This window comes from Boleophthalmus pectinirostris, unplaced genomic scaffold, assembly GCF_026225935.1.
Source record: "Boleophthalmus pectinirostris isolate CB_2022bp ecotype Guang Dong unplaced genomic scaffold, ASM2622593v1 HiC_scaffold_21, whole genome shotgun sequence".
NCBI lineage: Eukaryota > Metazoa > Chordata > Actinopteri > Gobiiformes > Gobiidae > Boleophthalmus > Boleophthalmus pectinirostris.
In genome coordinates, this window is record NW_026571175.1 from 22,403,840 (window position 1) to 22,428,204 (window position 24,365).

At 35.9% G+C, this 24,365-nt stretch overlaps 1 protein-coding gene across 2 annotated transcripts; it reads right to left on the reverse strand.

Annotated features, from left to right (window-relative positions):
• Window positions 1-750: 750 nt before the first annotated feature.
• On the reverse strand, window positions 751-21,842 carry cers2a (ceramide synthase 2a). 2 transcript variants are annotated; one of them, XM_055157206.1, is made up of 11 exons: window positions 21,607-21,842; window positions 15,663-15,839; window positions 14,593-14,710; window positions 12,828-12,946; window positions 12,387-12,444; window positions 12,193-12,243; window positions 11,274-11,366; window positions 9,199-9,327; window positions 6,240-6,346; window positions 5,064-5,217; window positions 751-2,999 (listed from the first exon to the last, which is right to left on the reverse strand). In XM_055157206.1, coding segments are annotated over exons 1-11 (1,149 nt in total). In that variant the 5' UTR covers window positions 21,609-21,842; the 3' UTR covers window positions 751-2,858. The 2 variants fall into 2 exon arrangements, with proteins under 2 accessions (XP_055013181.1, XP_020788249.1); XM_020932590.2 differs by having other exon boundaries at window positions 21,478-21,842.
• Between the last annotated feature and the right edge of the window lie 2,523 nt (window positions 21,843-24,365).

Sequence of the window (24,365 nt, forward strand, 5' to 3'; positions counted from 1 at the left end):
AAAAAATGACAGTCATTGTGACCAACTGTTGAAGGTACAAAGAATTCCTGCTGTCAGTTGGATTTTGCAAAAATAGTATTGTGTCATATGACTTGTTTAAATTGTGTTGATTGTATGTTGTGCATTGTTTTAATACAAGTTAAGTTGAAATGGAATTTTGTGGTGGTTTTCATTATTTTACATTTGTAAAAGGAATTATGAACTACAATGACCACAGCATTTACACTGTATTTAGTGAAGAAAGAGTTACTATTGAATAGTGTAACATGAAGAACACTACACTATTTCTACTTCATAAAGTGTTAAAACATAGCAATATAGAGTTATTATTTTTTCACTATACACTAGTGTAAAAAAATCAAATCTTAATCAGTGTCAAATTCAACTATGAGGAGTGTGGTTACATCACTTTACCAGTGTTGAGCCTTCTACACTTTGGAAAGAGTAGTTTTAACTCATTTTATTGTGGACCTCATATGACATGGTAAAAGTGTTAAAATTAACAATATCAGAGTTGTATTAACACTCTTGAATTTGCTATGTACATAACACATTTAGTAAAGTTTGGTCTCATTTTATTTTTGTTTGAAGGAAAATAAGTGCTCTCTGGTACAAGTTGATATCAGAAATTGGCAGATATTTAAATCTTTAGTATCCAAATCAGTATCGGAACTGAAAAAGCTTGACCCCTACAACTTCTCCTTATTAAGCGGTAAGACAATTATTGATAAAATATAACAAAAGACAATACACAGAATCATTTATGATTTAGTTTTGAATTTTACATCTGAACAACAAAAATAAACATTATTGGAAGCACTTCAGTCGGAGGCAGGTGATTGGTCGACATGATCTAAGTTACAGACTACAGTTTATGAAGTACTGAACCGAAATGGAAGGCACTTTAAATATAGTTAGATTATGTAAACTAAACTTTAGCAAAAATATTTCCTCATTTGAAATCAAATTGAAATTATTTTGCAAAACCTCAAAATCTTAATAGAAAATGCCTTGATAAATTTGTATCTGTATTTTTAAAAAAAGATATGAATAATTTGAGCTACTACAGTAAAACTAAGTGCCTTCTTGAAACATTATTCTTGTTTATAAAACTTAAAGTGCATGTTTAAATGTGAAAGCAACACTGCTATTGAAATGGTACAGACTTTTCCAGCTAGTAATGAATCAATGAAGGTTATTTTTTTTAACACAAATTGCTCCCAACTTTGCATCACTGATTCAAAAAAAAAAAAAAAAAAAAAACATTTAAAAATATACGTAAAGCACTGTGTAACCTTTCTGGTCTCTATGGAATGTTCTACAGTATGGCATTATACTTACTTATCTCTATGGAGACAGCAGGTTACGTGTCAGAACTGCAGAGACGAGCTCACGCATAGTAAGAATGTCTGGTTTCAGGGTGATAAAAACCCATGTTATTGAGTAAATGCAAGTTCAATGCCATACCAGGACATTCCACACAAAACAATAATGGTTATGGTAAATGGTTAAATTTTTATATAGCGCTTTTCCACCTACAAAGCACTTTACATCAAGAAACCACTCACCCATTCATACACCAGTGTATGCAGACACTAGAGGCAAGGTGGGTTAAGTGACTTGCCCAAGGACACAACAACAGCACAAGCACAACGACAGAGCAATGACAGCATTGATTCTGTAGGAGTGGAATCGCACCGCTAACCTTTGGACCAGTGGACAAACACTCTTACCAACTGAGCTACAGTCCATAGACACAAGCAGGTGGCAGATTCTCTACCAAAAAAGTTACACACTGCACCTTTAAAACTAGTAGAAGTAACCTAATGTGTGTTGTTCGGCAAAGTGTCCCAATGGACAAAGAAAGATTTTTACTGCTAAAACCTTTTCTTGGTCATAATAGATATAGTTTTGAAATAAAACCCCAAATATTTATGCAACACATCTTAACGCAAAGTGTTAAGCTGTTAACTGCAGTTTTATTGTCCATAAAAAAGTTTGTTACTCAGTTTAGTGCTTTTTTAACACTGACAAACTCTGACAGTAATATTACTTTGAACATTTTAAAGGTCCTATATTACGCAAAATTGACTCTTGTGAGCTTTAAGCCATGTTACAATGTTGTTACCTCATCAAAAACATGCCTGGAGTTGTGTTTCTGTTTCATTCACACATTTGAGTAAGTCTTTATTATTAGTGTGTCTACAGCTCCAAAGCTCAAAATGCTCCATTTCACCTTGTGATGTCATGTAGTGGTAGTTCTAAAGTTAACAGCTAAGTTTTACCTTTAGTTCAATAGAGATTGACAATTCCAAGGTTGAAATTATCTGAATGATTCTGGTGAAGGTGTATGGAGTTTAAAAACGCTGTGGAGCACTTCCTATATTACCATATGACATCACAAGGTGGAACAGAGTGGTTTCAGTTTGATAGAAGAACACAACCTAAATATACAGGGTTTGTGTGTGAACTGAAATGAAACAAAACACAACTCCAGATATGTTTTTGATAAGGAAATAACATTATAACACAGCATAATACAGGCCCTTTAAATTAAATTCCAGTAACAAATCAAAAGCTATATAACATTATCAGGGCTGTGGCAACTTGGTCGAGAGCACAAAGTATTGGCAGAAATTAAATTAAAGTTTTTGTATCTTGATAGGTGTGGCTTCTTTCGTTGTCATGATTTTAGTGTACAACTCCGTAAGGCAAAAAAGTGTGAAATCCACTCTTCAAAATGTTGTTTATTGAATGCTATTGTACTGTTTTGTCTTCTTAAAATGTGCCAGGTCTCAAATCTTTGGCTTTCAAACCATAAGCAGGAAATCTCTCCTCCTCTCCTTTTCTCTGTCCGATCAGTCTGTCTTCCGGTGGTTGTTGTTGAGTGGAGTGTGTCCGTTTTGCACATGTCCGTTTGTGGATTTCTCTTTGATTACGTCGCTCTCGTCCTCAGATTCGGATTCCTCCCTGTCACTCCTCTCATCTTCAACAATGTCCTGGCAACCACAAAAAATACAATCGGGTTACAGTAGAGAAAGTTAAAGGTGCACTGCGTAACATTTGCAGTGAAGAGTTTATAGATTAAACCGGTCTATCAAGAGGGAGACAAGCATCTTACAGCACTACGCTACATTACAGTTCAGATCTGTGGAGAGTCACCCTGTTCAGACAAGGAATTATGGTATTTTTGAGCAATAGAAACACCCATAATGAATAAAGCAATAACATCTCCATATAAACATGCAAGTCTATATGGAGATGTTACCAGAAAAGTTGCACAGTGCCCCTTTAAGACAAACACATTTTGAAGTTGCACTATGTAATAACTTTCTTATGTTGGTTCCACCACATGCTTGTCTCTATGGCAGGGGTCTCCAGCCTTTTTCCTCCAGTGAGAAACTTCTATAAAACAGAATTGCCAGAGTGCTACAGATTTTAGTGATCACAAGAAATTTAGTAAATACAAGAGCTTTACATGGGAAATAAAATTTGATATTTACAATGGAAATAGGCTCTTCATTGATCGAGCTACTTGGAAAGGGGTAGAGAGTCCAGTATGGAGACCCGTGCTCTATGGAGATGTGATTGCTTTGCCAGGATTGTTACATAGTATGGCATTAAACTGATCTCCATGAAGGCATGCAGGTGACCCAATAGGGTAAAGTTATATTGTTAGCAATAAAAACCTGTAATACAAAAATGCAAGCTAGACAAGTTTAATGTAAAATGGCAGTAAACAAGCTGTTTGAAGAAGAAACATTACATAGTCCACTTTAAGGAAATATTTGAAAATGTTCAAATAATTTTAACAAATTGGGTTAAATAAATAATAAATATATAGACTCAAATCCTAGGAAGTTCATATCAAGCATTCTCTGTAGTTCAATTTCACTGTAAACAAAATAGAAAATAAATGCAGACATTTGAGCAAAAGGTTGACTCTGCCATCTAGTGTTCAGTGATTCTTTAACTTAAGATCAGGCTTTAAACTGGATCAAATTATGAACTTTTGATCAGTTATGGCAACAGTTAACCCTTATTTGTGTCTAAACAATTCTAGAAAATCAGCTAAACATAGGTCTAGCTCATTCATGTTTTTGTTCCTCCATTAAAATGACTAACCCTACTTCTTATATTTAGTTTTGTAAATGAACTTATAAATGCTGTATACTGATACATATTTTGCTTATCTTAAAGATGTTAATTTAATGTTCAATTGCTTTTTACTTTGGTTTTTAGAATTGCTTTAAAGTACTATTGGGCTTATAATATTGGATTTCTTCATGAATCAATAAAGTTTGACCAAGTTGAAGTCTGTTAGAATTGTATAAAGATCATATTATGAAGATTATATTTAATAGGCCCATAGTAGTCTTTCATTATAAAGTTTGTGTTGTAATGTTTCCTCATCACAAACATACCTACAGCTGTGTTTTGTTTCATTCCCACTTGTTTATCACACAAACCCTGCATATTTAGTCTGAGTTCTTCTCTCAAACTGAAAACACTTCTTCCACCTTGTTATGTCATGTGGAAATACAGGAAGTGCTCCACTGTATTTTCAAACTCTATACACCTTCACTAGAATCATTTGGATGATTTCAGCCCTAGAATTGCCAATATCTATAGAACAAAAGGTAAAAGGTAGCTGTTAACTTGAAAACTACATGACATCACAAGTTGGAACAGGGCATTTTGAGCTTTGGTGATGTAGACAGACTCATAACGCAACATCAATCAAACATGTATGAATGAAATAAAACACAATTCCAGGCATGTTTTTGATGAGGCAACAGCATTATAACATGGCTTAAAGCTCACAAGAGTAAATTTTGTGTAATATTTAATCTTATTTGAGCAGGGATTTAAATAAAGTTTTCAATTATAAAGAAAAAACTGAGTATGAACATGTCTTCGATGAAGTCTATTATAATTGTATGACAATTCAAGATAATATTTAATTTTCTTTTTCAAATATAAAAATCTGAGTAGAAACATGTCTCCAATGCCTAACAAAGCCCTCTTGTCCCCGTCCATGTCCTCTCTGAGTGGATACATACATTTGCAGGGAGGAACTTGATGACCATCCGGATAATGAGGGCAGCCCAGAAGACGTGCAGCGCTTGGAGCACAAACAGCAGCCCGTTGAAGAAGTAGAACCCGAAAAAGGGCGGGTACAGGGTCAAAGGGTACACCCACGTTGTGTGAATGATCCTGTCCCAAGACACAACAGAGAGACCAGTCAGAAAGACCACCTACTCCCCCCTCACCCCGTCTCTCCCCCATCAAAGGGCCTTTCACAGTGGGACAGAGCGTCTACTGTCATCTTTAGGATTGTTAGCCAGTGTTGTTGTTGTAGCAAATGAATGACACTTCCTTCACTGTGAAGTTTTAATAGGACAGAAAAATATTTGTACCATTGTGAAAATGTTTGAAAATTGATCTACAAATTCTCAGATAAAGTTTAGATTTACTTTAAAGGTGCACTATGTAACTTTTTGGTTGCTTGTTCCTATGGACGCGTCACTGCTCTGCCTGGAATGTTCCACAGTATGACATTAAACCGCTATACTTCATATTTATTCAATTACACATTGTTTTCTAGCTCAAAAATATCTAGAAAAACAGATATTCTGACTATGAGCGTGGTTGCCTCTCCACAGATCTGGCCTGTAACTTGGTCTGGCTTGGTATCCGTGAGGATAGAAAGGTTTAATGCCATACTGTGAAACATTTCAGACAAAGCAATAACATGTCTATGGAGAAAAACATTTGACAGAAAGTTACGTAATGCGCCTTTAATATAATTTGCACATTTTTGCACAAATATATTGCTGCTGAAATGTACTTTTACTTTGTTTTTGAGTCTACTGAAATTCATCAATTTATTGTCTAATTTCATGCCAAGGAGGTGATGGACCAACAACCAAAAAGCTACATAGCACACATTTAATCAAGGACAATAAGAAAATAAAGCTTTTCATTTTATAAGCAAAGACAAAATTGACCACCACATTCTTAAAAATGTGTTTATGTGACATCCAAATACTTAAGTCCAAGTCCAACACTAACATATTCTTTAGATCATCACTATAATTTCCCATTACAGAATCCTAAGAATTGTTGGTTTGAATACGCCTAAATTTTCTTGAGTCATGTTTGAACTGCTGCTTCTTCCTAATGATTATTGTGCAAAAGTTTATGTTGTAACCATTTCTCTGAGTCACTGTGTTTACCAGAATGGCAGGATGATGAGGCGAGTGATGATAAAAACCACCGCAAATACAGTGAAGATGAGGTTACATGTCTTCCTCCAGCCCGCGTAGTTGAACATTTTCGCTGACTGTTAAGAAAAAGGACAAGAAAAAGAAAGTTTTACAGATATATTTGATATTAGCATCCACCAGGGGGCAGTAGAGTAAACAGGACATAGGGTATACTAGTTTGTTTTATACATATTAACCCACCAGAGAACAACTATTTATGTCTATATATGATTTTTTCGTGCTGTTTTTATGTGGTGGACTAACGGTGAGCCAAAGACTTTTTATTTTTTTTTTACCTTGGTAGGCAGTAAGTATTCTACACTAGTTCTTAAGCAATTATAATGTACATGTAAATTGTGTCCAAAATAGACCAAAATGTTGTATATAGTTGCAAATTAGACATAACCTAAGAACTGTTTAGACTAACACTAAAAGTTTAGACATCTGTTTGGTTTAAAAAAGTAAGTAATTCTGCATAATGTTGTTTATTTATCAAAAACATATCTGGAGCTGTGTTTTGTTTCATTCACAAGTTTAGCACACAAACTTCACTGTTTTTTTTTTTTAACTCCATACACCTTCACTAGAATCACTTGGTTAATTTCAGCCCTGGAATTGTCAGTCTCTAAAGAACTAAAGGTAAAATGTAGCTGTTAACTTGAAAACTGACACAACATGACATCACAATGTGGAAAAAAGCATTTAGAGCTTCAGAAATGTAGAGAGCTAATAATGCAAGATTACTCAAACATGTGTGAATGAATCAAAAACACCACTCCTGGTATGTTTTTCAAGAGGTAACAGGCAGAGGTAGAACCAAGTCATTCTGTTGCAAGTCTCAAGTAAGTCTCTTTGACCTCAGGTCCAAGTCAAGTCCCAAGTCAAAGACAGGCAAGTCCAAGCCAAGTCTCAAGTCACTGGCCAATAAGTTCAAGTTAAGTCCAAGTCGTCTACATTTCAAGTCTTTAAACCAAAGTACCAAATATAGCTTTGACTTTTGCAATCTATATGAATTTTAAGACAAACTGTACTAAAGACATAGTATATTTATATATGAGTATTTATTGAGTATATAAGAGTTGTAAAAAATGTTGTTAATTTTTCCTTTTTAAACGTCTTGACAAGATCTTAGTGTGAATCACTATGGTCAGAACAGAAAAATTCAGATTTAAAAGTGCTTCCCAAGTCTTATCAAATCACGGGCCTCAAGTCCGTGTTAAGTACCAAGTCACTGACCTTCAAGTCCCAGTTGAGTCCCAAGTCTTAGTCCATTTTATCAAGTCAAGTCTCAAGTCCTAAAAATCAAATCAAACTCAAGTCTTACTCAAGTCAAAGTTACAATTTGCAAGTCCCCACCTCTGGTAACAGGATTAAACCTCACAAGAGCCTTTTTTGTGTAATATAAGACCTTTAAGGAAGTAAGCAAAAATGGTCAACAGAGTAGTTATTTTATAGTGGTTTAATTTCCACCTTTAAATATGTTTACAATTATAATGTAATTAAGCTACTAATCAAACCTTAACATTAAAAGCGCCCTATTTTCCCTATACATCACCTCACTCATCTGTACAGTATAGTACATATAGTACTCTGCAACTACTGTGCCACTATTGGAGTCTTATATTTCCCTTGGGAGGAATAAAACAGCCAGTCTAATCGCTCATGTTATTATTTAAACTGAATCAAATCTGTTTGAAACGGTGATTATCACTACAGCCTCTACTGGGCACTGTGCATGGAGAAGGGCACTTTTATGAATTATGAAAGGTAACACAGTCATTAAATTAGCAGGAGATTATTAAATATATAGTAAATCTTAGCAAATTGGAATTTACCACACATAATCCTGTCATTTGAAGAATTTAAGTGAAGTATGTAGGCTAATTGAAGATTATGTAAGATTTATAAAGCGTTCAAGAGGTCTGCCATTAGGAACTGTTTCTATTCAGCTGTTTTAGATGCATGTTTCTGTTTACAATTAACAAAAAGGGATACACTGATCCAGGTTTTTCAGTTCCAATATCAATACCAATACTGTCTTTAAGTATCTGTTCATATCCGATATTAACCAATACCAGTGTAGGGATTTTTCTGATTTCATTATGTAGCTATTGAAATTTTGTTGGACATAAAACCGGTCCCTGGAGCTAAAAAGGTTGAGGACCACTGCTGTAAGTAACTCCTACACAGCTTTGTATGAATTAAAGTTCAAATCATGAGAAATCCTGAGCCTACATCAATCAGCAATCAGTCCAACCAGGACATTTCAATTTTCCTGAATCAGCATCAGACACATATTCTACAGTAAACCAGTATAAGTATCGGAGCATCCCTATGACAACATATAAAATGTTGATGTACTAGATTAGATTTATTAAAGATTGACTTGGCAGGAGACATTACATGCTAATCTTGAACTGCATCAGCCACAACATCAGAAAAAAGAAAAAAAAACAAACAAGCAAGCTCTCAAAATAGACCTATATGAAATGTAACAGAATAAAATTGTTTTGTGGGTTTTTTTGTTTTTTGGTACTATTTTATGACTAAACATAAAGTGTAATATGTTTTCTTTAACCAGCTGGAACAACTGCTTATAATAATAATTTAGCTGTTCTGATGTATCGAGTCAGAATATAAAGCAATTATAAACATCTAAAGTTTTACAATGATATTTTATTATTTTGAAATAATATTCTCAACTGGCCAGTAGTGGTAGGCAAAAATATTAAAAGATTGATATATTGTGACACTAAATTTGGTGATGCAGTATGGATATCTTGGGCTGCTGTGTCAATATATTACCAAGAGTATTTTTTGAGTATTTTAGCTTTTTTTTTGGTGGGGTTTTTTTGGTGTGACTTTGGTGTTTTTGATGTTTAATTCTGAAGGAGAGCTTTAATTTCCTTGCATTCTCACAGAGTCTCACCTCCATCAGATAATCCGCTGCATCGTGCACCAACATGATGAGAGTCCCGGCCCGAATATAGTTCACGAGCCACGAAAAACCAATGAGGGAGATAGTGGCCACGTGGTGAACAATCTGCTCTTTAAAATCCTACACAGCACAGAAATAGATTCAGAAAATACAGAAGCCAGTTCAGTAACATCTCAGTATCATCATAGAAAAAAGTGATTTTAGAGTAAAGGCAGGTAGTCTGAGGAAGGACTAAAGATGAGGTAACAACATTTTAACATGTTTTAAAGCTTCAAGAGTCAATTTTACATAATACAGCACCTCTAAACCAGTCCAGGACAATATCAGGACTAAAAAAATGAACTGACTGAACCAGAATTAACCTTGGCATTAATCAAGTCCAGATTAAGACAACCAATTCTGCATCATATTAAAAACAAGATGAAATGAAAATTTTTTGCAGCTCTATACACAAACTAAATCTGGACACAAACTAGTTCATATTCAGAACTGAACCAGGTCTAAACTAAGACTAAATCTAAATCCAACTTTGATCTGAAAAAGACTTCTATGCGTCATTAGTGGATCCACAGTGACCTCTTATCATGTCTCTAAATAATCAAATAGGTTACATATTTACAAATGATTAACTTTAATGATATTTTAACACAGTACATTTTGAGTGATTAGACAAAAATAGACTCTCTTATAATGAGGTTACACACACTTAGCGTTTATAGACTAGTTTGACCCACTAGTAGTGATTGGAAAAAGCACATAAAATGAGTGTTGCCTGGATTTAAGAGATTAGCTGTAATAGTACAGTTATGAAACCAGAGCTCACGAGGGTCAGGGGTGCGAAAGTCCAATTTAAACAAAACTGAAAATGGTCAATGGTTCAGTGTGTGATGAGAAAAAAAATCTGTGATGTATTAACTTAATGTTGGTAAGAGGTGAGATCATACAACTTCTCCGAGCAGGAAATCATATTGTAATATAACTTAAAGGGCCCATATTATGCTATTTTCTGATCTATGTTATAATGTTGTTTCCTCATCAAAAATATACCTGGAGTTGTGTTTTGTTTCATTCACACAAAGCTACGATGATTTCTGACCTCTACTGAACAAAAGGTAAACTGTTAACATGAAAAGTAAATTATGCATTTACAGTTATGGATATGTAGACAGACTAATAATAAGGGGATACTCAACGTTTGTGAATGAAACAAAACACAACTCCAGGTACGTTTTTAGAAGGTAACAACATTATAACATGTCTTAAAGATCACAAGAATCAATTACAAGCTGGTATACGGCAAGTTCAAAGCTTTCCCCTTATTTATTTTTAACCCAAGTTGTTCATTGATGATTAGAAATAACTGATTACTGATCTTGATTTAAATTTGATTAATTAATAACAAGTCAATGCCTTTATCCCTTTGACCATTGAGAAGATGTGAAAATATCATCTGTAAAGTTTTTAGACTATCAATTCACTTACACTCACAATCTAGGACAAGAAGGAGCATGGCTGAATTGCTGTTTTATTGTTCTATGTAAATGTGTGTAAATCTTTTCTGTTGACACCTTATAAGAAACATATAAGATTTATATCCAAAAGCAGTTGTCTGTAAACCACTGATTCTCTTTAACTATGGTTCAAGTACTTGCGGGGTGAAACTTATCATTTGTTTTTGGTAGAGCTAGTTTAGTTTAAGTTTATAGAGCATTCCTTCCTGGTTCACTCATAGTTCAGGCACATAGACTGTAAATTGACATACAGCCACATTCCAAATAGGAAATGAGCATAAGGCCAGACATAGTTCTAGTTTGGTCCAGCTATAGTCTCTGGTTTAGACCTGGTTTAGATCTGAGATAGACATACTTTGATTGATTGATTGATTGATAGAAAGACTGTTTTAAACTGCTCTGGTAGCCCAAGACTTCTTATCAAGAGCCTGTTTTATTGTTTATAATACTGTGGTAATGGAAAACACAAAGCACCAGTCTCATTATAAAACAGTTTTCTAGCCGCTAAGTGTCATAATGGATGGTTTCATTTACTTGGACTGAGTATCTTCTTACCTTTCGTTTGACATCTGACGCCACGCTAAAAAGAAGTGAGATATAAAATCCCAGTTCAATCATGTAGTACCAGTACTGAGAGGGAAGCAGGGTCTGAAAATAAAAAAAAAACATATTAGATTTGCCTCATTGCATTGAAATTAATGAATACAAATGAATTAGTTACATGAGTATGCATAATGAAAGATCTAGAGCTAGAAAATCCTCACAATTGAAACACCAGTACGAGAACTAATTGTGGACAAACCCATACTTAACCAGGTCTAAATCTGTATTAATTCAGGATTTAAGCAGGTCTATAACTAGGACTAAACCAGTACTAATGAATGGTTGTAGAATTCAGGTCTAAAGAAATGGGGATTTAAGTGGGTCTCTAAACCAGGACTAAACTAGAAATAAAACCAGGACTAAAATCAGGATTAAATCAAGACTAAACCTGGACTAAACATCTAAAACAAACGCAGCATTCTATCAGATCTAAACTAGGACTACAGCAGGAAAAACATCTACCTAGAACCATTGCAAAATAAACCCTCTCTAAATTATAATAACCTCTGATATACAGTAAAAAAACAAACAAACATTAAAGCATTACAAAAGACGTATTGTGCTTGAGCCTGCTATATTCTAGTAGTTATACTCTATGACACTGTTTATCATTATGTTATAATTTGCACATTTTAAATTGTAATACTCATCTGAAACTACTTGATAAAAGAAACAAGTTTGCTGACTTTCGCATTAGAAAACTGCTGTTGATCTGCAATATGCTGTCTCGAAAACAGGTAATTAAAGATTAAAGATTACATGCATAAATCATTCCAAATTCAACTTCAAGAGGGTAAAGAGAAGTAACACCTGTACCATGGTTAAAAGCTCTGAAAACTCCATTTTGCATAATAGGTCTGCTATATCATACCATTTTTGGAAAGCCTTCCCACATCAGCTTCAGGTCATGAAACCATGGTTTCTGAGGGCACAGGAAACATAATGTAAATGGATTACATTGTAAATATGAGTTGAATGAGCAAACACTTTAGGTAAAGCCTACGACAAATATTTAATTCCGTTCTTCATGCATATTAGCATAATTGGACAAGCTGTTCTACTCACATCGATAAGTACAGCCAGTCCAGCGAAAAAGGCAACAAAGTAAAAGGTAAATCTCCAACTGTAACAAAGGGAAATCACTTTGAGTTGAGAACAAGAGAAAGATCAGAAATACACAAGTCTAGAACATATTTCAGTCAGTGTAAACTCCTCCCTTCTGTAACTGCTGCTGTGAGCCTCATCATTTTGGTCTTAAAATGTTCGTATTAACCCACACTACATGATCTTGGTGTTTTTATTTTGCTGTTTTGCCCATAAATCAATTGGGCTCCAAATTTGCCCCTATATCTGCTAACATCATGAGCTTCATTTGACTGAAGACGTCCCACTCCCTTAGTCCACTTCTTTATCCATTCTATGCTTGAAACCCAGCAATTCAGATATAAGACATACTATCCAGTGCTACAAATAAATAGTGTAAAACTTGAAGATTACTAAAGGTACCTGGCTTCTTGGAACTTTTTGACTTTGCTGGGCCGGTCCTGGTTTCGCCGGCGCCTGAACCACCTCTGGAGCTGTGGCACTGAGAGACCCGTTTGTTTACTCAAACTCTCCAGGGAGCTCTGAGGACAAAAGACACAGCACAGAGACTTCAACACAATCTCCAGCACAAGGCTAGTGGTGGAATGTAACAAAGCAAGCAAGCAACAAAGTATTAAAATACTGTACATAAAGGTGCACTGTGTAACTTTTCAATTGGGGTCCATCACCTGCTTGTTTCTATGAATATGTCATTACTCTGCCTAGAATAAAACAGTATAACATTAAACAGCTCTACCTTAAATTTATGCAATTACAGGTGGTTTTATTGCTCAAAAATACCTAGAAAAACAGGCATTCTGGCTGTGAGAGGGGTCGTCTCTCCACAGATTTGACCTGTAACTTGGTCTGATTTGGTCTCCATGAAGATAGACAGGTTTAATACCATATGATTATATAACATCTCCATGGAGAAAAATATCTGTATTACTTTTACTTTACTTTTTTAGTTAAGTAACAAAATCAAGTACATGTTCCTTCACTGCACAGGACATATAAAAGTCACCAAATATCAGGATATTAAGACCCCAAAATGTGTTTAATTGCAAATTATTTAACACTTATAGTAGGGTTGAACAATTTGGGCAAAACATCAAATTCAAATTTTCTGACACGCCTTGTTATTGTGATTAGATTTGCATCCAGAAGAACTGACCATAAGACTAAAATATGAACTGACAAAAAGACTCACATTTCAGAACATGCTTATGCAAATCTAAACTACAGGGTTAGCAGCTTTTATGCAGAATAAGACGGGACATTTTGCTGTTTGTAGACAAAAATTACAGCACTTAAAAAATCACACCCTCTGCAATTTTGATTCATTTGCAATTAATGTAGCTGCCCTGATTTACAGTCCAATAACGTTTGTACCATTAAAACCTAATACAGCTTACTATTAAATGTACTACTACTGTCCAGGGAATATTATACTGTTCATTTCTGACACTAAACAACAACAACGTTCATAGTATAGCCTTTAAACATATCTTGTCAAATTTGCATATTCTTCATACATTATTATCACTACAAGGTCCTATATTATCCAGTCCAATCCGACTTTATTAATATAGCACATTTAATAAACAAGACACTTTCCAAAGTGCTTCACATTAACTCAGTCAGCAGAATTATGTTCCAAACAAAAGGAACAAACAGAATCAATAGATAAAAGAAAAATATTAAAATCAATGAAAAAATTAAATAAAATCAATAAATAAAAGCAGTACTAAAAAAATAAATAGATAAAAACAATAAAGTGCTCTGTTCCACCTTGTGATGTGATGAAGCGGCAGTTTAGTTCAGTAGAGATTGGCAACTCCAGGGCTGATCCTTTATCAAAATGATTCTAGCGAAGGTGTATGGAGTTTAAAAACACAGTGGAGCACTTCCTGTATTACCACATGACATCACAAGGTGGAACAAAGTGTTTTCTGTTGGAGAGGAGGGGTCTAAATATGTAGGATTTCTGTGTTAAACATGAGAATGAAACAAAACACAACTCCGGGTCTGTTTTTGATGAGGAAACATTGCAACATAGACTAAAAAAAATTGCATCATATAAATTCTAATTTCTTTTAGAGTTTAATTAGCCCTTTTCCTCCCATCTAAGGTAAAACTGTGCTGTTCCCCTTTATCTTGTGCTGCAAGGTGTGGGGACAGAGGATACCTGTGAGGGGTGTTTTGATGTGCGGCCGAAATAGGACTCCAGAGTGGGATTTGCAGAAGCACAGACTCTGGGTTTGTCTCTCACTCCCAGAAGGGCGGCCAGAGGACCAGCTATTGTCCTAAAAACACAAAACACGCTGGTTTAGTTCACTTGTTGTTGCAGAGCAAATACTATTATGAAAAAAAAAACAGATGTTTACATAAAAAAATCTGCAGACAGGATACTTAACTCTAGTTTTTTGTATGTTTTGTTTATTACTCTCATGTCACATACTGAGCAAAGAAGTTACAATATTCATTCACTGTAATAAAAGTTGCCCTATGTACTTTTTCTGGTGGAGGGTCTGTTTAAAAGGGTCCTTATGTTCTTGCGAGCTTAAAGCCTTGTTACATGTTAAGTGTTGTTAGCTCCTCATAAATATACCTGGAGTTGTGTTTTGTTTCATTCACATCTCTGAGTAGCCCTTTATTATGAGTCTGTCTACATCTCCAAAGCTCAAAAAGTTCTGTTCTACCTTGTGATGTCATGAACCACTAGTTTTCAGCTTAACAGCTACCCTTTTACCTTTAATTTAGTAGAGATGGGCAATTCCAGGGCTGAAATCATCCAAATGATTCTAGTGAACATGTATGGAGTTTTAAAACACAGTGGAGCACTTCCTGTATTACTACATGATATCACAAGATGGAACAGAGTCTCTTCTGCTTTCTGAGAGCCTAAACTCAGCCTAAATATGCAGGGTTTGGTATTACATATGTGTGAAAGAAACAAAACATAACTCCGGGTATGTGATGGAGAGAAAACACTATAACATAGATCAGAACAGAGAGTAATATGGGCCCTTAAATACGGTATGCGCTTTTTACTCAAATTGACCCCATGCAGGAAAATTAGAACGTCCTTGGGTGCAGCTAATGACTAATAAAGATATCAAATGACTCGGGAACCATGAATTAACTAGGTAAAACAGATTACATCAACCTCCATACAACTGATGTCAAAAGCGTAGCACATTGTTTACAAAGGCTAAATCATGATAAGGAAGGTCTACTGTTAGCTGTGTGACTCACCTCTCAAACAAAGGCCTGAGTAAAAGGAAGCACAGCGCGATGGGGAGGGTGGCCCACAGATCAGACGTTTGGGGGAAGACTTTGCCATCGCTCTGGTCCTTGAAGTCCGCCCAGCCATGACCCTCTGGAAACCAGATCCAATCAGCACACAGGAGCTCTCTCAACCGGGACAACATCCTACACACAGAACATAAGAGGTTTTAATGGTTTTTATAGCAAAATTAGGCACGTTACTTTTTATAAACTTAAAGATGCACTGTTTAATTTTTCAGGACATGGTCTGCAACCAGTTTGGCATGGAGATGTTAATGCATTGGTTTAAATTGTCAACAGTATGGCATTAAACTAATCTGTCTTATATTTATTTAACTACAAGTGTTATTTTTGCTCAAAAAAATCTTAAAAAACATCCATTCTTATTGTGCCATTGTGTCTCCATAAATCTAACCTGTAACCTGTCTTGCAAGTCTCCATGGAGATTCTTAAGTTTATGCCGATACTGTGGAACATTCTAGGCCAGGGTTCTCCAACCTGTAGCTCAGGAGCTACCAGTAGCTCTCCACCCCCTTCCAAGTAGCTCACCCAGGAATTTCTGAATTATATATTGCGCTGAATAACTCAAATTTGATTGATTAAATGCCTATTTCCTTTCTAAATGTAAAATTTTGATGCCTAATTTTGTGCACTGATAACTGGATCATGGGTTATGTTTTACAGATATCTAACTGTACCTCATCTTCAGCTTACCATGGCTTATATTTACAAAATTTCTGGCAACCGCTAAAATTATTAGCTCTCTGCCATTTTCACTTTACAAAAAGTAGCTCACAGAAGGAAAAAGGTTGGAGACCCCTGTTCTAGGCACATCTCCATCGAGACAAGCAGGCAATAGACCTTTCAACATAAAAGTTATACCTTTAAGAATTCTTAGAAATGCACCAATCCAGCTTTTTCAGTGCCGATTTTGATACTAAAAACTGAAGATTCTGCCGATACCAGTGCAGAGACTGAAAACAGCATTTATTTCCTTAAAACTAAAATAAAATAAGACAAAACTAGCTGTTATTTATCTCTCAAGTAATTACAGACCACATTTATATAAATAATACAAATTCTGATATATAGCCTGTGTGTTTAAGCATTACATAAGCATATTTAATTAATGTACATCTTTTTGCACAAGAGAATTGCTTGTGCATATTCGAATAAATAAATAATAATCTACAAAATAAATAGAGGAAAACTTTGCAGGATGATGTTGTCTGATCTCAATTAAGGCTTTCCTTTAGATAAACAAAAAGTGGTCCCAGCCTCCTGAGAGGAAACGAACGCGAAATGAGTATTGATCTGAGGCAATGGATGTTTTAAAGCTACGACGACACAACTGACTGCACCTGCACAGATATGAACACGCAGCATTTTTATCCAGTGTGAAAATAAAAACAAGAGACTTAGTATTTACTGTCTGAGAGAGAGAAAGAGAAAGAGAGAGAGAAGAAGAAGGGGGACAGGGGGTGAGTGATTTGAGAGAGAGAGAGAGAGAGAGAGAAGAGAGAGGGAGGGGGAGGTGAGAGAGGAGAGAGACAGAGAAAGAGAGAGGGAGGAAGGAAGGAAGAGAGAGAGAGAGAGAGGAAGGAGGAGAGAGAGCATTATTATTACTTAGTATTTACTGTCTGCTGAGAGAGAGAAATAGAGTGAGAGAGAGAGAGACAGAGAGAAAGTAAGAGGGAGACAGCAGGACAGAGAGAGATAAAAAAAAAGAGAAGAGAGACAGACAGAGAGGGGGGGAGAGGAGAGAGAGAGGGAAGAATGGAAGACAGAGAGAGGAGAGAGAAGGGAGAGAGAGAAGAGAGATAGACAGAGAGAGAGAAGAAAGAGACAAGGAGGAGAAAGAGGAGAGAGAGGGAAGGAAGGAAGACAGAGAGAGGGGGAGAGAGAGCGTTATTATTACTTATCATTTACTGTCTGCTGAAAGAGAGAGACAGCAGGACAGAGAAAGAGAGAGAGAGAGAAGAGAGAATATGCGGGCTGAATGAGACAGAGAGACAGAGGGAAAGAAGGAAAAGAGAGAGAGAAGACAGAGAGAGACAAAGAGAGAGGGGAGAGAGGAGAAGAGAGGGGGGCTGGAGGTGGAGGGGAGAGAAACAAGAGCTTGAGAAAGAAAGAGACAGAAAGAAGAGAGAGACAGAGAGAGAGAGAGATGGAGAGAGGAAGAGAGGAAGGAAGAGGGAGAAAGACACAGGACAGATAGAAGAGAGAGCAGATGGAGACGGTGGGCGAAGAATAATTCAAAGCATCTTTCACTGTTGGCAGCTCCCCACACAACCATGAACTCAGCCGACCTCGTCTGCAAAATGCAAAAGCCACAAAAGCTTTTGAGAAAAGAAGCCCGTTATATTTGACCTAGGACTGCACATTTAATTAGATTTGAATCAAGAATCTGTCATTTCTAATTGTAAGTCGTATAGTTATCTTGTTAATTGAGGTGTGTACACTCAACCTTTTATCAGTAAAAGTGTTTTTTACAGCCTTTGGAGGAAGAAGTCTGTAATTTTTTTGTGTTAAATGGAAATAATTTATAGTCTGTATTGTTTATAACTTCAAAGAGGTTCATTTGGGTCTTCCAGTGTTAGATCCAAGATAAAGGTTATTTTTAGGTGAAAACAACACTGGTCTGTCAAATAGATACATTATTCTGTGTTGTTTATGTTTAGAAAAATGACTATGGTAAGATACTTTTTCGCTTTAGATAATAAAAAATAAAACAGATTTGAAAACCTTGATTGATAAATATGAGGAAATTACATTTTCTGTCCACTCACCCTTCTTCAGATTTTAACATGCAGAGTTTGGCCTGTCACATTAATTCATTAATGTATTGATTTATTGTTCAATATATGTTAGATGGAACAATATATTTTGGTGCTCAAAATGTATTGTCTGTATTTTTCTTTGTACTACTGAGAAATGTTTGTTTATTTTTTGTGGTTTAAATCTGCTCTTGGGTTTTTGTGTCAATGACATAAATTTGTTTCAATATTATAATATTTATTTTTTACTCAGTATTAGCTATCATGTCCTAACAGTAGTATTGTCCAAAGGTAAGCCTGTAACGATGATTAGTGTATCGATTTATATAGATGGAACAAAATATTTTTAGTGCATTTTTTTTTTGGAAGAAGTTTTGAGAAGTTTTTTTATTTTATTTTTATATTGTTACATAATAGCATAACATTTGAGCTGTAGAGGGTAGAATAAGTAACATCTGTGGCAAATTTTCAGTTCCATCCTGCCATTTATATGCAGCTCAGGCTTTTTAATGATACTGTATATTTAAATATTGGTTTATCCAGCTTTGTGTCAGTGGCATAATGTATTTTCAGTATTATCGTTTATTACAAAATTTCTCTATTTCTCTATCGTGTTATCGTGGAAAGCCCACCTAAAGGAAACCCGGCTACGCACAAGAAGAACATGCAAACTCCACCCCATCTGGGAATTTGCATGTTTACAAGTCTGATACAGAACATGGGTATGTGCTATTCAGTAACAAGTGTACAAAATAAATGTATTAACCAAAGTAGTTAACCTGTCTCGATTTCATGTGTCCTACAAAGTGGAAGGCAAATGAGGCAAGGGCTGTATTCAAGGGAGAATTATCTGATCTGCCATGAACACTCAACATTTTGTCAAACCAAGTGAACTGGAAACCACTTTAGGGAGCAGGGGCCGGTCTCAGGTCCCTCTTGGTAAAAATGGTCTTTAGTGCGAGGCGGTTTGTGATGATGATGATGTCTTCTGTGTTATTGACCGGAGTGTGGAGAGACTGCTATTTGTCAAAAGAACAGGTCTGGTTTTAGCTGCTAACGCTGAGGTAGTAACTTGGGGCTACAACAGACTTTTTAATTTAACTTTGCCTCATGGCTGCTTGGACAAGAACTGATGAGAAAATACAAGTAACTGGGATGAGTGAACTGCTGTAAGGCTTGTCAAAAGTATCAAAAATCAAATACTAATCGATACTAAAGCTAGTATCAAAATTAGGCACTCATTTGAGAAGGTTTTGATACTAAAAAGGTCACATTCATAGGACAGAAATTAACCTTCCTGAATAGATTTACAATGATCACATGGTAATATAATAAAATAATAATTTATATTTTATTTTACTATTATTTAATGTTGAAAATCACTTCTATTGTCTAAATAAAGACAATGTTTTTAATATCATCGTGGTATCAGAATATCAAGCCTGTTCCTTAGTATTGAAATCAAGTTTGAAATTTTATCATCGTGCGTGACAACACTGTCTAGCCACCACATGGAAAGTAACCTGATTAAGGCCCATTACTGGACTGGCCTCAGTTTCCACAACTCTGAAGTGGATTAATCTAATAATGTAATTCTCAATTCCTCACCCTTCAACAAGGCCACAAAAGTCCAATCATAACTCAGTTCACACAAACTTTGAAAAATGTGTTTTTATCCAAATACACCACCACATCTCAATAAACCAAATGGGCCAATACCTGTCTAAAATACTACAGGAAATATATAATGTCTCTTTGATTGAAAGACTGCAATGCTGGTCCTAATACAAACTTGAGGCTTTATATATTTTAACTCTTGGTTGAACTCTTAAACTCTTGACTTTGAATTTCAAACGAACTGTTTGAAATTAATTTGTATGTATAGTAAGTGTGTTGTATGTATAGTGAGTATGCTGGTTTAGTGTACTTTTGTGTGATTGTTGTTGTACTTTTCTCTGTCCTGTAGATGATTTTACATCAACCTGCCAACAGACTGAAGATGGAAATTAGCCACTCTGGCTATAATCTTTACATATTTACATTTTTAGTGTTCATTCATATGTGTTGTCCCTTTACAAAAAAAACAAACAAACAAAAAAAAAAAAAAAAAAAAAAAAAAAAAAGAAAGAAAAATATCCTTATACAATATAAATAACTAAAATCTTACTTTAATTTCTACTTTCTACTAGAGGCAGCTATAAATGCATACCAAGTCATCTAAAAGTAATACCCATAGACTGTTAGATTTCCAAATAACCATAGTCCATAACCAAAGCGCCTTCAGATTGATACACAAAACACAGTCAGGCCATGGGTCATAATTTAGGCTGTCACGTGCTTACACTAACGTTTAAGCAGTCATAATTCGCTCAACACTTTTACGTCATTTACGTAAACCCGTGCGTAAAACTCGTGAGGAGTAGCGGCGTGCGCACACATGGCGCAAGCGGGGAGTCGCCCGGACATAGCGGAACAGCCCGAGAGATGAAAAACCCGAACAAGTTATCCACAAAGCTAAAGATTAACGTCGTAACGCGGGTTTAATGAGTAAAAGGATGTGCGCATGTCCTTGCGTATTTTTAATAGTTAAAATGGTGCCAGCAAGTTCACTTATCGCTGGACTACAAAAGTTTTATACTCTGCCCTATGTTTGCTTAGTGCGATATGTATGCGTTTTTTCGTCACTATAATAAGCGTAATGTTCTCTTAATCTAATGTTATCCCTGAGCAAACACCATGAATGCGTTTTTGATAAGGACCCGTTGTTCGCAGCTGCCTAAACTTTGGTGCCAGAGCGGCTCAATCATTTCCTAACTTCAGTCGAGCGACGGTTGAATTGTTTTAAGGTTTTTCATGTCATTTCAAGCCTCATGTTTAACCACAAGGGGCAAAAGACTCCCGTGTTTCTGTCTAAATATAGAAACCTTAGGCTGAGCTTGCTGCAAAGTCTATGATTAGTCTTTAGGACCGAGAAGCCGCTACTGTAATAATTTGAACCAACTTACCTCTCTCCACTATCTCCGAGCGACGCAGGCAGGTAATGGGCGATCAAAATGCACCAAAACGTCGCTGTGGCTCGTCCCCCTTAGCCGCCAAGGCACTTTCATATGTAGCTTAACAAATCGCAAACTTACATTGATGAATTGTTTTTAAAAAAAATACACAGCGGGATCTTCTTCTTTGTGTATCTTCAATGCATGTCCGTGTCGCGTGGCTTTAAAGTCTTCCGCAGCGGTGTCGTGACTGAAAATGAATTTGTTAGAGTTTTGGCCCGCAGTTTGGTTCCCGTTTGCAGACACAGAGCAGAGCCGGGGATATTGAATGGGTTTAATACAAGGCTTTACAGTAGTGGAGCAGCAGACAGAGCAAAGGGCGGGGAGGGTATTTAAAGTGACGAGCGCCTTCAGACAGCAAGGAGTGGTCAGTGGCACTGGGAAATATATAGGAGCATAAAATCAAACCCGAGCATGACATAATGGTAGCTACGCGTCATTATACTAATACTAAAATGGCAAAACTTTGATAAACCGGTTGGTTCACAGTTCACTATTCAATACGGGATTTCAACAGGACACTAGAGCGTTGCAATAGTGTACAAAATTCAGCATGTTATTTTTATGATCCTGCTTCTTACTCTGACAGGCTTAATGCAAATATTAGGTGTATAAACTGAGTTAGCGTCCCTGTGGAGGTTAAATTACCAGTCTGACCTTACCTTTTGTCTAAAACTACACTATGCATTTTACTTTGTAGTATTGTAAAAGCAAAACATGAACATTTAAACAGCTGTAGCTACTTAATTTGGAAGAATAACTAAGACTAACTAACTAACTTTAAGGTGAACTGTGTCTGTCAAGTGCTTTTCTTTATGGAGATGTTATTACTTTGTCTGGAATGTTTCACAGTGTGGTACTAAACCTTTGTATCTTCAAGGAAACCAAACCAGACCAAGTTACAGGTCAGATCTGTGGAGAGACAACTCCGCTCACAGTCAGGATGCCTGTTTTTCTAGGTATTTTTGAGCTTAAAAAAACACACACACACCTGTAATTGAATAATTGTTGGGTAGAGCTCTTTAATATCATACTGTGGAACATTCTAGGCAGAGCAATGACATTCATACAAACAGGTGACAAACCCTTAACCAGAAAAGTTACACCTTTGCATTGCTGTGTCCTATTAGATGCAAATTAGTGAATCAATTTATTTAACTTCACACTGGATATATTCTTCTGGCTACAGTTGTATGTGCTTGTGTTGTGTTCTGTACAGAAACAGCTTTTATGAATGAAGACTAAAACACCAAGTTGGGTGTTATTTGATTGGTCAGTTTTGCTTTGCATGCATAACCATTTTGTTGTTTTGATAGAAAACATTTTAATCAACTCTTGTAAAACTTGCGGACTCTTGTAAAACTTGCAGCTTATTTATTATTCTTATTTTTTTATAACTTGTTGTGCTGCCTTATGTAGGATTTACAGCATTAATGCAGGATTTGTAGTATTCCAGTAGGACTGATTTATGACTGAAGTGTTTTGCAATAGCATTAGTTTTGAACTCAAAGCTTAAAACTTATTGGCCCATTTTGAGGCAATACAAACTTTAAAATCAGCCAATTCCTTTCTGTTTTTTTGTGTTACACGTTTATGCACAAAGTTTTGAGTTCCCCCTCTTTGTAAGTAGAGCTGGTCTCTTGTTGCAGGCGGTAACAGCCATCATTCTTCAGACATGCCCGAGGCAGCTCAGGCCTGTTTCAACACATCGGACCCAGCCCAAACTCTAGGCTCACTCCACACTGGATCCCCCTCTGCATTCATCCTCTATCTGTGCAACCATTTACTCAGCCATACATTCAGTTTGAGTAATGTAAAGCGAGTTAGCTCCAGTTAAATAACTTCATGACCTATGTAACTTTTCTGGTGGAGGGCCTGACGCCTGCTTGCATAGTGTTTTTGGCGAATATAGCATTATAAAAACAATAAAAGGTGATTGAACTACATAATGTCTTAGCAATTAAAGGTTCATCAGCTCATCTCCATAGTGACATTATTGCTTTGCTTGTTCCACAGTATGACATTAAACAGATATATCATGTATTTATTCAATTCCAGGTGTTTTTATTTCTCAAAACTACCGCAAAACATGCCTTACTTTGAGGAGAGGGACTCCTTCTCCAGAGATCTGACCTCTAACTTGACCTGGTGATGTGGCCTGCTTGTCTCCATGGAGATAGTTAAATAAAATGTCATACTTTAGAAGGGAAAAAAAAACAACATTAACACCTCATAGAAATGTAATAACCCCTCTTTAGTATCAGCGACATAATACACAGCTATTTGCATCATTCTAAGTTACAGTAATTGTATATGTGATATTTTACAGTGACCTGGATGGCCACAACTGTTTATTTTGCGCACATCTGATATTATAGTCTTGGTTGGAAACTTAATATTGGTGTTTACTTAATGCCAGGTACATGTGGCTAAAGCAATTCTTTCTTAATTCATCATGAACAACTTAGTCATTAAAGGTACACTAAGTAATTTTTCTCTACGTGCATAGAAATGTTACTGCTTGTGTGGAATGTTGGTATTATAGTATTAAATTTATGTCTCCATGGAGATAAGTAGGGGACACACAGATGAGGCTGGAGAGCAATAAAAAGACCTGTAATTGAATAAATGTAACACAACATTACAGTCGAAAGTAATAACATCTCCATGGAGACAAACAGGAGGTGGAGCCACAACAGAAGATACACATAGTACATCTTTAACGTCAGATTACACGGATGAAGGTGAGTGACCAAATTGTAATGAAGAAACGCTCCATAAATCCAGCATAAATAGATTACAATACACATTTTCTGATTTTTCTGCCCAGTTGTTGTTGA

Bases quoted from the DNA above. Each gene is read 5' to 3' on its own strand.
- cers2a (XM_055157206.1), bottom strand. The intron at 6,347-9,198 runs GTGAGACTCTGT...TTTTCTTAACAG, and splicing joins CAGCGGATTATCTGATGGAG to TCAGCGAAAATGTTCAACTA. The intron at 3,000-5,063 runs GTATGTATCCAC...TGTGGTTGCCAG, and splicing joins TCAAGTTCCTCCCTGCAAAT to GACATTGTTGAAGATGAGAG.